This window comes from Aulonocara sp. 'chitande type north' Nkhata Bay, linkage group LG10, assembly GCF_057382095.1.
Source record: "Aulonocara sp. 'chitande type north' Nkhata Bay isolate Kocher_YH1m ecotype deep benthic linkage group LG10, A_spYH_male_GT1.1, whole genome shotgun sequence".
Classification (NCBI taxonomy): Eukaryota; Metazoa; Chordata; class Actinopteri; order Cichliformes; family Cichlidae; genus Aulonocara; species Aulonocara sp. 'chitande type north' Nkhata Bay.
This window is the reverse complement of record NC_141353.1, coordinates 34,607,553-34,621,644: the sequence shown is the minus strand read 5'-3', so window position 1 is coordinate 34,621,644 and position 14,092 is coordinate 34,607,553. Positions and strand designations below refer to the sequence as shown.

General features: G+C 41.6%; 1 protein-coding gene across 9 annotated transcripts in view; it reads right to left on the bottom strand.

Moving 5' to 3' along the window:
- The window catches only part of ksr1a (kinase suppressor of ras 1a), a 34,449-nt gene extending 24,278 nt beyond the window's left edge, over positions 1–10,171 (bottom strand). For 3 of the 9 annotated variants that reach the window (XM_086309649.1, XM_086309648.1, XM_086309651.1), the window contains exon 1: positions 6,435–7,482. In XM_086309649.1, coding sequence (XP_086165775.1) covers positions 6,435–6,644 — 210 coding nt within the window. In that variant the 5' untranslated portion in view covers positions 6,645–7,482. Of the gene's footprint in view, positions 1–6,434; positions 7,486–9,963 lie in introns of those variants that run through there. The other 6 variants (XM_086309650.1, XM_086309654.1, XM_086309647.1 and 3 more) reach the window with 5 other exon arrangements.
- Positions 10,172–14,092: the final 3,921 nt, after the last annotated feature.

The following is a 14,092-nucleotide window of genomic DNA, read 5'->3' as shown; positions in this document are numbered from 1 at the left end:
CTAAAAAAGGACAAAAACAGAGCAGCATTTCTGACTTGAACATGCATTCAGCTGCCAGAGGTTGGCCTTAGAGGCCAGTAAGTAAGACCAGCTCCCTCTCTGGGAGGAGTGAAAAGACAGGAACATATTTTGCTGGAAACCTTTTTACATATGGACATGTATGCAAATGTACTGGCGTGCACACACACACACACACACACACACACACACACACACACAGACCCATGTATACGGAGTAGATGGGAGATAGAAGCAGGACTGCACAAAGTGAACCTGTGATAAATGTGACATCCAATCCATTATAAACTCAGAATAACAGAGCCTGTAGTCCTTTTGGTTTTTTAGATCAGGCCTAGCATGGCATTTGCTCAGTGTGGCTAATGAGCTAGCCTCCTGCTTTACCTCCCTATACACCAGTGCAGCCCTGTGACGTCAGGTTACCTAGCAACCCCTCTTCTGAGTCGTCAGCAACATTTCAGTGGGATTTTCCCAAACATGTGAAACACAGAGCTCAGGCAACATACATATCACCATATAAACATCCCAATGTGTAGGAGCAAAAACACGACCAACATTTCTTTTATATTGTTCCTCCCACAGAGAGCAGTCTCTTTACCCATTATCATCTAAATGGGTAAGGTAGACAGGAGGACACAAGCACGAAACCCCCTCACCGATATCAGTACTGTGCATAAGAAGAGCACAGGCACGCACACGTCAATAAAATAATGGCAGGCTGGCCTGGTGGATATTATTTTTGGTGCAAAGGGGAGAAAGCAGTGTTTGACGTGTGGCCCGGAGGGGGAAGGAGGAGGAGGGGGGGAAATGGCGTCAGAGCCCACCTGTCAGCAGAGCTAAACAACACCATGGCAACAGCCTAATGCTGCGAGGGGATGAGTGACAGCCGGTTTGTTGGGCACCGAGGAAAGGAGAAGGGAGTCCGAGCACAGGCCAGCCTGACACAGCAGACTCGGGGAGCACATCCCACCGCTTCAGTTGTTTTGTTTTCTCAAGGCTCCTGCTGACACAGCCACTTCGGTGCACCTGCCAAGGCTATAAGCGTGGCCCTATCACAGAACTGAGCAACAATGCTCTATCCCCGGAAATGTTATTCGCAGATGAAGGTCAGCTCTCCCGCCCAGAAATCTGCACTCACGTCTTGTCGTCAGAACAGGCTCGCTGAATAAGAACACGCCTTATGTCATATATCATTAGCCATGTGGCCCCTCTGGACTAGGTAAGAAAAACCCAAAGAGGAGATACCGATATAAGTTTTGGTGGAGATTGAACAGAAAGTAGAGAGCACTTAAAGTCAAAGCACCTCTTAAAACTGTGTCCCAGAGATTTGCTTCATCATATCTGTATGCTACATTGTCACCATTGGCCAAAACAGGAAAAAAAAAATCTAATCTTGACATATTTATGCAGGGGCCAGGTCACAGAGGGGAGGTGGGGGTGTGTCTGTCGGGTATAAACAGTTGACAGTCCAAGACAATGGCCTATAAATTGCCCCTCCTCCATCATTGTTAGCACCCATGCAAGTCGATGCTGGGTGGGAGTGGTAGGTCCAGGGGTACGTGTCTGTCTGAGCCTCAGACAGACCAAACAAGGCACGTCTAAGAGGAGAACATGTGGCAAGTTTAGCCAGTTAAAATGTAAGGTTTACAAGCTGCTGTGAGGCATTGCACTTTTAAACATTTTAAAAGGTCTATTTTTAGACAATTACAACCAGGTATGATTTACAGCTAGACAAAGCAAATCCCTTCTTCCCAGAAAAGAAAAAAGTACAGCAGGCCTCAAAATTACAGGATGCAATCCTCAACTCACCCCCAGTCGGTTTAAGAATAGATCAACATCTGCCTACACTGTTCAACAGTATGTACTTCTATCTTATTGGTTACAACAAAAACAACAACAACAAACAGAGAAAGGGTCAGGGCTGATATAGTCACTACAGTTGTGTTTCCTCCTTTATACCCCCCCAACAGCAAACACACACACAGCAGTTGTCATGTCATGAGAAGCAGCACAGCGGATTGGCTTTGATTCTCCCCTCCCCTTTCCTCCCTGCTCTCCCTTCTCGAACGGGCTCTTTGCGCGTCATTTGATTTTCTTATTTAACAACCAACCCTGAAAATGCGTAGGAAGAAAGATGTCTAAATATAGACGCAGCCACAACAGCTCGCACCACGAGCGCGCAGCAAACTCTCTCCAACACTGTGAGGAGACAAAACAGAGTGACGCTTTGCTGTTTGCATTACATAGAGAGGTGATGAAAAAGAAAGGTAAGGGCACAGGCTGCTTTTATGGAAAGACTTACAGCATCAATGTATATATCTATATCTCTCTCATATATATATATATATATATATATATATATATATATATACACACACATATACACACACACACACACACACATACATACACCTCAGAACACACCATTTAAGGCCAGCGTGCACGAGCAAAGCACTTGATATTAGGGTGCATTTGTTTTCCAAGTTGAGATTCTGTTGGGATTACGGCTCAGGAGCAAACAAGGTGCTAAAAGGCAGAGCAAGTGGATGCGTGGATGCAATAAAGCAAGAGTCAAGCATACATGAAGAGCTACAGTAAATGTAACAGAAGCACCACGAGAGGCAGACAGAGCCTAAGCCTGAGTGGGATTAACGTGTGAAAAGTGAAGTACCAGTTAGCACTCCATTTGAGAGGCCAGTATCATTATCCTCTCACTGGCAAGGCAGAACCCCCCCCCCCCCCCCCCCCCCCACAAACACACACACACAGTTCAAGTGGAATAATAAAGCTCTCTCAATGAGAGAATAAAGTGAGTTCAAGCTGCTCTTGATTGCACTCCAGTGCAATATGGGAAAGATAACCCTTTCGCACCACAAGCGTGACAACTACTCTGACCTCACACAGACTGCTCAAATTCAACACACAAATTAAAAGTACTCGCAGCTCCAGCAGGAACGATATCCATGCCTCGCTGCAGAACAGACCTCCTCTGATATGACGGTTGCATGGTGGAGTGCTTGCTGGAACTTTAGAACCATGGCATGCCGCTGCAACCACTGCACGCCCCACCTCATCAGACACATCTCGCGCACGCCTGGAAAAGCAACACCTCTCACACAATACTTCTTAAGAGTCATTTGAAATCTACGACCAATGCACTAATCCACTTACTTCTAAGAGACGGGGAACGTAGTAAGAAGAATCTAACAGAGGGCCCAAGTGAGAAGTGAAACTACACAATGAAGGCAAGAGGTGGTTTCAAAAGAGCGTGCCAGTAAAGCTGTGGGAAGTAAGACCGCTGATCGGCAGAGGATCCCTAATGCCCTCCTCAGCCTGAAAGACATCTAACCCTAGCGGCGTTTCTGGCACGATACATTATCATGATTGAAACATTATCATGCCCGTCTGATAACCCTACTAAACCAATCCTTCATGTTACAAATGGATGCTTTCTGAAGAACACACCCAGAGAACAGCAAATAGGACTTCCAAATGTCTTCTTCAGTTTGTCTTGAGTTTTTCGGAGACAGAAAACTATCTATATCAGCAGACCGCAACTGTATTCTCCCCTCCTGCCAAAGATCTCTGCTTATCTTTAAGATTTCATCACATCAGTCTTTTTTTTCCCAATTCTTGTTACTACCCCATTTGTTTTACTGTGTAGGAAGCATCCAGTTTAAGAAAAGCATGACAAAATCACTCCAAAGTCTGCTAACTCTCTAAAAACGGTCTACAAAATTAGAAAATAAGGACAAATAAAGCAACTGCAACATTTGAACAGCCTTAAAATCTTGTGCTAGAGGATTCATTTAGGCTGGCTTGGCATAGCAAACACAAACACAGTCATTGCATGGCAAAGAATTACACAAAGGAACCCAAGAGGTGACCACACGTTTCCACTAGAGCTGTGATCTAAGATATTACGAGTCACGTGTTCTCAGACAAGTCGATTGTTGTCAGATTTTTTTATCTTTATGCTGCCACTTGCAGTAACAACGCAGCGTGTATGAACAGCTGCACCGTGAGCTCACTGCCAACTAGTCGCTGAAGCAGTTTAAACAATCAAAAGTACAGCTATAATCAGTGGAAATAAGAAAAAATACAATGACACACACACACACGTACAGCTGAGGCATAAAATCAGATAATGAAACGCAGACTGATGCACTTTTTATCTCCCCTTCAGGACTCGTTTGATTTCTGATTCTGATCCTACAGCAGGAAAGGATCCTGAAAGCTTGCGAGGTCTATAAAGCAGCAAACTTTGACTTGAAGTAACCACATCCACTGCTTCCACTTCTGACTTTCAGAGACAGCCCCTAATAACGGTCTCATAGGCACAGGAAAGAGACCCAGGAGCCTTCAAGAAACATGTGAGAGCGGCACGGCCTGTCCATTGTCATATAGAACAATGCTGGTGCAAAATGTGTCCACATGACAGCATTTCTCAGGAAGTACTCTGCCAGATCACATCCTGTTCCAGAGACAAGGTATGCATGACCACAGATGAAGAGGGGGTGAAAATGTGGAGCAGGATTCGCTTTGTACTCTTTGTTTTGAACCCGTTTATCTAGCTCAGCTCAGGCCCATATTTGATCATATACACACACACACACACACATATATACACACACACACACACACACACACACACACACACACACATATATATGGTTTTGGGTTTCGGCTGGGACCGAACAGAAAGGCTACAAATATCCAAACTGATTTGCTTTGTTTGCTTTGGTTTCATTCAGTTGAAGAATTTGAATGTTCTTTTAAGACCAGGCTTCTTTACTCGAGCCTGTAAAAATTTGTTCCTGCACAGAATAGCTGCCAACTCGCACCTGATGCCTGTCAGCCAGCGAGGGAGCAACCAAATTATTTTATAGAGATTCATACAGTATTCTCAAACTGGATAAAAAGCTGCAGCTGAGTCCATAAAACAGCTCAGTCATCTCTCCTTTGCCTTTGGGTAAATTATTACCCCCCCAGGCCTTGCTGGTGATATTTGTATTTGTGATTCTAAGAGGTTACGGACACAGTGTAACCTGTCGTTTAAGGGGCTTCTTCCTTCATTAGCAGCAATTCTGGACCGCGCTAAGTATTTCTAAAAAGTAGCTCATTATATCACTGTGAGGCTGAATAGAAAGCAATACTTTTTTTTTAATGTAGGGCAACAGCCCAGTTGTTCACGGGGTGTTTGGTTATAAAGAGATAAAAGAGACATGGATAATTGATAGCCTCTAGCCAATCAGGAGTGAGTATTCCTTTTAGCTAAGGTACAAGGCTTTAAATAAACCATGAACCAGAAAACCCCCATCATCTATTATGTCTCCAGGATGTCACTGTGACATTTGAAGGCTTTGAACTTGTAATATTCAACTGTTTTCCACATCTTCAAGCCTCATCAAAATATACTGTCTGTATCAGCCATTTATATGCCACAGCACCCCCCCCCCCCCTCCTCTTCCCATCACCCTCCTCAGCAACATCCAGGCCTGAGATTTAAAAAAAAAAAAAAAACAACTCGCCCTTTTGTTGAAACGACTGCAGAAGGGAGCTATATGTATAACCCTGTTTCGCATGTATCAGTTATCATTATGTGGTAAACCGAAAAAACGCACTCCCCCGTCCCTCATTTGAATTTTCCTGAAACATGCGAAGTGAGAGCAATATAGCGTGCGTCCTGTGCTGACGCCTGCACGCCACCAGGCATGACTTCTCCACCGTGCCGCCTGCTATAGTAGGGTATGTTGCTCCAAAAGAGCAACGCGCAAAGCAATGTCAAGTCATCCCCGCACGACGTAGGTGAATCGGCATCCAGATGCAGGAGAGCAGCAGCAGCAGCACACCAGCCTTTGCCTGCTGGATGAGGTTGGGGAGGGGGGGTAACCACATGGATCGCGTCGTACATTTGTATTTGTCTCACAGGCCCCACTGTATGGAGGCAAAACCAAGTGCAGAGCGCCATACACGAACATATACATATATCTATATAAATAAAAGCCGTGAGTGTCTATTGAATGTGTGCCATGAGGCCAGGCTCAATACAGCTGCACGGCACGGTGCTGGGAACTATCCAAGGAGCTCCGGGCAAATAAAGAATATTCTAGAGGGATAGTAAAACCCAACGGGACAAAGCAAAACTTCATTATGAGCTCCTTTTATTGTTTTTTTTTTTATGTTTATTTTTGAGTCACCTCTACACAGCGAGCCAGCAGTAGCCCGTAAAGCGACAAAATGTGCTCGGCTCACTGACACTGATAGGGCGCCTCAGCCAATATTCAGCCTGGGAGGCGGACATAGCGCTGGGGCTTCATGACTCCGCAATTTGGCTATACTGCTTTCTATCTCCGGACGGGGCTTATGCACGGAGCCCGTGCTCGGGAGGAGGAGGAGAGGGGGAAGCTCATTACCTCTAAAGTTCGTATTTCCTGCTGTGTGAGGTCGTTGGTGGCGGCGCATTTGGTGCGTAGCCCCTGTAAGCTGGAGATGGAGATATCAATCATATTCTGGATCAGTTCGCACTGATGTAGCGCGGCCATCGCTGCGCCACCGCCGCTATCCCTCTCCGGCTGCTCATCACTCTCGACCATCTTTCCGCCTTTAGCAGACACACTATCCATTCCTCGGCATTGGGCACGGCTGGAAGGGCTGGAGTCAAAGTGTTAAGCTAAAAAAATGTAAAATAAAAATAAATCAAACATATGCAGCAGTCCGGCGACGCAGCGACCTATTGTGGAAGTTAGCTGACAGCAATTGTCCCCAGCTCCGAATCTGGAAAAAAAAAAAAAAGAAAAGAAAAGAAATGGAAGCCCTGTGTGCAAACAAAAATGTTGACAGAGATGAAAATAAGGTGCTCGACGGTGACCCGGGTCCAAAGTCCAGTGAGGCTCGACTGAGAGGATACTCAAAGCTTCCACCGACACAGCTCTGACAGAGGCTTCCACCGTCTGTCAGCTGTTGGGAACATCATGGAGCGCGGTGCAATCTGGGAAATGAAGTCATATGGGTTACACCAACGTGCACTCCTCTGTCGTTCGTTAGTTGCTCACGCAAGAAAGCGAATGAAGAAAATGAAGGTTTTGAGAAGTATTAAAGTAACTTGTCTTCATCCGGGTGTCCTCCTATTTATTTTAATTTATTTTTTGTTGTATTGCAAGCTAGGAAAAGCGTATTAATAATACAATTAACGACGGCTTAATTGCATTAAACAGTTTTGATATACTGCAGGCTGATCCACTGTCACGTGCTTACTGGCACTTATCAGGGTTTTTGTTGTTTTAAATGTCCGTGCTTCTCCTATTGTGACCATTTTTCAGCTGGGAGAAGATTAGTATGCAGGGTCACAGGTAGAGAAGCCTAAATCCAGGGGCGATTCTAGGATGAAACATTTAGGGGGGGCTCAGCCTCCAATCATAATGTAATGCATACAGTACACGTGTCTGTGTAAAGGCCGTTAGGCTCAACAATGTTCTCCAGAATTTTTCAAAGTAAGTTAAAGAACTATTTGTAGAAAAGTGAGTGAGAGGAGAAATGTGCTGTTTCAGTCTCTTAACCACATAAAGACAGTCCATCTTACTTACGCAACTACTTATCTCTTACTTCTACTTAAAAACCTCAGTGTGACTGCACTGTAACATCACCACATCAACAACTGTGGACATTTAAATCTGTGTTAACTGTAACCTGTACCCACTCCAACAGATATCCATTGGTATCCATTCAGTAATACCAAAAAATATTACTTTACTGAATGAATATTACTTTACTACTGTGATTTTTTTTAGTGCAATTTAGGGATGCTAAGTACCCCCCCCCCCCCCCCCCCCCCCCAAATAGGCCTAAAATCACCAATATACCTAGATAAATAAAGATTATGTAAATGACTTTGTATAGGTCCTACCTTGTAACAGGAATGATCTTTGTGTTTCAAAATGACTTGACACCATTCATGATAGATATGTTTGACAGATTATAGGCCAGCAGGTCATTTTAGCAAATAGTGGAAATCGCTTTTTGGCAGCAAAGTAGATAATAAAGCAACTGCAAAATAATGCAAAATATACTGCTGTGGTGCTACGAGGACGTCCAGGCCTCAGCATACTCCCACTTTTTCTATTCTGATTGCAGATCTGTACAGAGAGGCAGGGCAATTCTAGAGTAGCTTTGGACACCAAGAATAATCACCACCTTTCACCTCACTTGCAGCTCCATACACTGTCATTATACTGTGCGGAGCAAAGCTGATGCACCAGAAGAACTATTTGGATAGGAAATTTAGCAATATGATTACAAGAGTGCCGACTAGTATATCCCCACATTCTTTGTATTTACATTTATTTAAAGACTGTGAATCAGTGCTGAATCCTCAGCTCATCAGATCAAGCTCACAGACTGTAGGCGACATCATAACTGCATAGTGAAATATACAAGGTGTACTTTGAGTAAAAGTGAGCTTTACACCCAGAGAATAAAGGATATGTGCATATTTAGTACACTTTTATATGCATATTTGGCACAAAAGAGACTAAAAAGTGATTTTATTGTCATCCTCACAGAGCATCGAAAGCCATAGGATGCATGGAGGCAGAAATGAAGGAATAACAATTTGTTACTGCAAAGTCGAAGCCGAGGTAGGTCGTCTGTCCTCATATCAGGACAGTGCATATTATATCTGTGGGGGTGGGATGAATTTGCAGGTTTCCACAACCGTTAAGTAGCAGTACACATGGCTTATTGCTGCAATGAGGGTGTGATGTTCCTTCCTTTAATATACCCTGATTATACAATGGAACGTGAGTCACTTCTCATGTAGCCCTGTGTTCCTTCTCCTCCATCTGTCTGTCTCTTCTCCTCTTCTGATTTGCAGGGAAAATGTAACTGTGTCTTACACTGGCCAAAAAAAAAAAAAAAAAAAAAAATTTACACCAGTCCAAATATCAGCCGCACATGGTAGCACATAGAAATCAGACAGTGCAGAAGTGAAAAACCAAGTAGAGGGATTAGAAACCTCACTCTAGCTGTTTTGGTACACCACTGAGTCAGCCTCAAATCACTAGAAGCTATTAAAGTCAAAATGAACAACTTTAGTTCGGCTTAAAATAATCTGTAACCCGGCTGTATTAAAATGTTATGTTTATTAATGCACATACAGTATAAGCAAGTTCTTTAAATTTAGAATCATGGGTTGAGAAAGGTGACGCTGATAAGTAGTCTCTTTATGTTTGAAGTTTAATCAATATTTACTCACAAACAACACGTCAAGTTGGACAGACCTAAATCTCGACTGAAACACAAAAGAGACTTACTAGGAAATCCGACAAGCTTAGATTGCTATATGAAATATTAAAATGTAAGTCGATTAAACTAAGCAGCTTGTTGAATTGCTTTATCTTTTCAAGGCGACACTGTAACTTTCTCACAAATATATTAGAAGTACATGTAGGAGCCTTGCTGTAATGGAATGAAACAGACACAAAGTCTCACTCTCGAGTTATTGTTGTTGTTGGTCCACCACTTTGTGAATTCAGCCTTGCTGTATTAACAGCACAGATTTGATGATGAAATGCCAGCAGGACACCACGCCAATTTCAGCTCCTCTGCCTTCAAAATCAAGTTACAAAGCGGTAACAGAGGGATCATTGTAATAAGGGCTTTACAAAGAAAACAATACTAGTATGCTAAAAGTTTCTCTACTCGAGGACATGCTCTAGTAATCAAACACACCGAGCAAAATGGAAAAGATGGTTATTCTGTGTTTCGAAATATAACGACAGCTATTTTTGGATCCTGTGTCTTTGTAGGGGACATAACTATTAAACTCACATATGACAAAAAGGTGAATTTTGAGCAGTTTTTATTTTTTTACCTCATGTGCGCTCTTTCTCGTGAAACATGTACCGTATTGATAAGGACAACAAAAAAAGAAAAAATCAGTCTCACCATTTGTTCTTCCTCCCCATTTTCTGTTTTTGCTGCAGTTTTTTCCCCCAAGATTTTGTTTCCATTTTAAATGATACTTGAAAATAACTGGCCATTGACCTCAGAAATATGATTGTACATCATGTAAGAAATCCCACAAGTATCTGAGTGGAGCATAAGCACAACGGTCAGCTCGCTTGACACAACTCAGAGAGCTGAGGACGACATGATCCTTTCCCAGCCTCATGGTCTCTTAAGCCCTTTAAACTGTTGTACTATTGGACAGCCAAGGCACAACACGCGGCACGGAGCTCCCGGCTTTAGATTAAATTAGACCGTAGACAATCTAATTCCATCTGCTTTGCTAGCCAGGATTCCCAGCAGGCATCCCTTCAGGTCTTCAGAGGGTGAGCCCCAAAAACAGCATTTAAGACCCGCGACCTCTGACCTGGAAAGCCTGCCCACGAGGCCTGCAGCATAGCTAACAAGACACTTGTCTCATTGCACTGTTTGGATACTTATCCCAGGTGCACATAGCTTTGTAAACCCTTAAGTATTTTCTATAATTCTGCACAATCGCGATTTTTACATCAGTGAGACAAAACCCAGTAGTAATTATCCAATCATAAATGTTTTCATTAGATAACAGTTTCTGGATTACAGGCAGGAGAGTTCACCTGAACTCCTTCACCATGAGGTCTTTTTGTTGTTGTGTCCCGCAGAGTGTGGTGTGTATTGTCTTGTTGAAATAAGTAAGTTCTTCCCTGAATGGCAGCATATGTGGCTCCCAAACCTGTATATATTGTTCACAGGATTAATGGGACCTTCACAGATTTACAAATTACTCATACCATGTGCGCAGATACCATCACAGATGCTGGCTATTGAGCCAGATGGTCTCTCTCTTTATCCATGAATGCAACTTCTGTGATTTAAAAAAAAAGATTTCAGTTTTAGTGTAACTTGAAGGATCAATTCAGTATGAGTTTTTCTTCTTTAATGACACTTCTGTAGATGATAAAATCATTAAGCGTCCATAGAATTTTAAATTGTTGGCCTATGTGCCCACAAAGCCTTCACAACTTGATGACCCACTCCACAGCTTTACTTTAGAAAAGCTCTGGGAGTTCCTCTGTTATTTCGCCCAGTCCTGTTAATATTTAGCATAATTAGTTGTGAGATGTTCCACTGGTGGGAAACTCATTCTTAAGAATTTTGTAACTTTGCAGTCTTTTGTTAGTTACAGCAAGCAGGTTTTAAATAATTTGATCATCACTGATTGCTGTTTTTACTGGTATTTTTTACACAACTTCCCAGTGGAAACCTTTTAGTTTTTAGCTCTTATTTATCCAGAAATACAGTCTTCTGTGTGCTTCCTACTTTCACTACTTTAGTTATAAATACTGCATTCGAAATTTTGGGTCAGTTAAAAAAAAGGTGACAGTCATAAATCTGCTTTGGTGCTCTGAAAAATGCTTTGCTTTTGCTTTTGCTGATTTTTTTTTAAACTAACTATACATACCAACATTTTACATTAGCTAAGAGGTGAATTTCAGTTGCTCCATTTTATTTTAAAAGAATCAGTGAGGATTATTCCAATTCAGGACCATTTTTAAGAACTAATTTTACAGTTCTTAAATATGTCCATCAACAGCATTTCAATTAATTGTGAGTCATAGAAAAGCATGTTTTACAGTGCCAGAAAAACACACTCAAATGGTATGATGCACTTAGGTAACTAACTAAAATAACAAAGAACAAATGTATAGGAAATGCCTTCACTTTTAGTCCCTTATAAATGAAATTTAAACTAATACTGAAAATAATAAAAGTAAACTGAACACTTAAAAAAAATGGAAACTAAAATAAGAAAACTCACCCTGCGAACTAATTAAAACAAAACTAAATGTAAGAAAAATGTGCAAAATAAAATAAAGCAAAACAAAAATCAGCTACTATCACTCTGGCTGTCAGTTTGGTAAATAAATGTAATTTTAAAACAATACTTTCAAATACAGACCTATGTACACACTGTTTGATGTGACTGCATGAATCACAACGTGAATAAAGAAGTAAGACAGCAGTGAACTGCAGCTGATTTCTCCACTCCACACAGTGGCCAACACCACCATCTGCTGGACATCTGTTAAAAAGAGTGTTAAAGAACTTCCATTGGATAAAGTCAAGGAAATTAGATCTCATGAAAGGATATGCATACTCATAAGCAGTCATTATCAATAACATTAAAAGTCTGTGTTTCACACACACTAGCAGTGGACATTAAACACTTGAACAGAGCATGTGTTGGGCTAATGGCTTTCATGGTTGATTAGCAGCACCTGCTCCAACCAGCCTCTCGGTTTGTTTCCTGCTTGGTAATCATGCTGGTGGAACAGTTTACCCAATTCAGTCATTTCAGATAGCAATGCAAAGAATACATTATCTAAGAATGAAACATGATTTTGTGTGTGTGTGTGTTTGTGCGTCCAACATGTGAAGGCCAGTCTGTTTCAGAAAGAGCTGTTCTAACAGTCAAAACCGTTCTTACAGCACATCAAAGTGAGAACACATAATAAGTTACCAACAGTAAGCATAAGTACAGTACCACAGCTGGTCTGGTTTGAATTTTATTGGCTGTGACACAGTTGAGTTATTATCCAGTCTGACCTTGTATGGAGTCATCCTTCAACTTTTTTTTCTTTTTAGATAAACTATTATTTTAAAAATATTCAAAATTGTATTTCACTTAAAGTATATAGAGTTCCAGTGGCTTGCAAATGTTAATATATGTTACACAAAAGGTTTATACAAATCTACATTCTTGCTGAATTCAGAAACCTTTCTTATTTTGTGAAATATTAGATTTAAACTCTTTCAAACATGTATTTGAATGCAACTGTGAGAAACATTTAGAACGGATAAACAACTTTGTCATTGTGTTCACAGCTACTGTGTGTATGCTAATCAAATCTAGGGAAACTAGCTGAGGTTATAAAGCTCAGGCCCACATTTTCTTATATGCTGCTAGGAAAATGGGGAATAGGTTTACTAAAACATGAGCAAATATATGTGGAAAACAGAGTTTGTACAATCTCAAGCTCGAATGTCTATATTTAATACAGCTCTTCTGTTGTAATGGCCTACCTCTGCCCCATTTCCCTTCTTTAAATGCTGATGAAGCGCTAATGAGTGAATGAGCCACTCTTCCACTGAAGCCATTTCTGATGAGGCTTCAGTGAACAGTAGATGGATCAACTTAAGGGACAGATGAATCCTTAATCTCTATTTTTCCTATTTCTTAACAATGGGACCTTCAGGTACTGTTCATCTGCAGTTTTTAAATGATTTTATTTATTAAGGGAAAAAACTACCCAAACCTACCTGGCACTAGATAACAAAGTAACTGTCCCCTAAACCAAAAGTTGTTGTGCCACCTTTGGCAGCAAAAACTGCAATTAGATGTTTGTCATGGAGGAATTCTGCCCCCCTCTTATTTGCTGAGTTCTTTTAATTCAGAGACCGTGCGTTTGTTGGTATGATGTTCTTTTAATTTTTAATTAAATGCTGTGTTAGTTTGACCCCACGTGTAACGGGAGGCAATCCAAAAAGTTACATTTTTGTCTAGTTGCCTCAGAATATTTTCTCAACAGACTCTGACCATCAAGATGTTCTGACCTTAACTGAGACAAGTGAGGCCTGCAGTTCAGACGCTGCTCTGGGTTCTTTTCTGATTTCCTGGATGAGTCTGCGATGTGCTCTTGGGAGTAATTTTGGTAGGCTGCCGACTACTGGGAACGTTCACCACTGTTCCAGGGACAATGAATCTCCCCAAAGGTTTGTCCCAAAGGTTTAGGAACGAGTTTGTGGCCTTTTCCAGGCTAATACATGTCAATGTTTTTGTTTCTGTTTTAGTTCATGGCATGTTCTGTTTTTTTGTTGTCGTTTTTGTTAGATTCTTTCACCTAATGTTCTTTGTCCAACGGGTTTCTATTTAAGTGATTTCTTGATTCAACAGGTCTAGTAATAATTAGTCCTGGGTTTGGCGAGTGAAAAGGAAAGGATAATCAGCAGCACGGAGGGTTATAAGTTTCATTAAGATCCTGATATGTTTGTAGTTACAGTGCTGTATTAACTTTGAACTATACTTAAT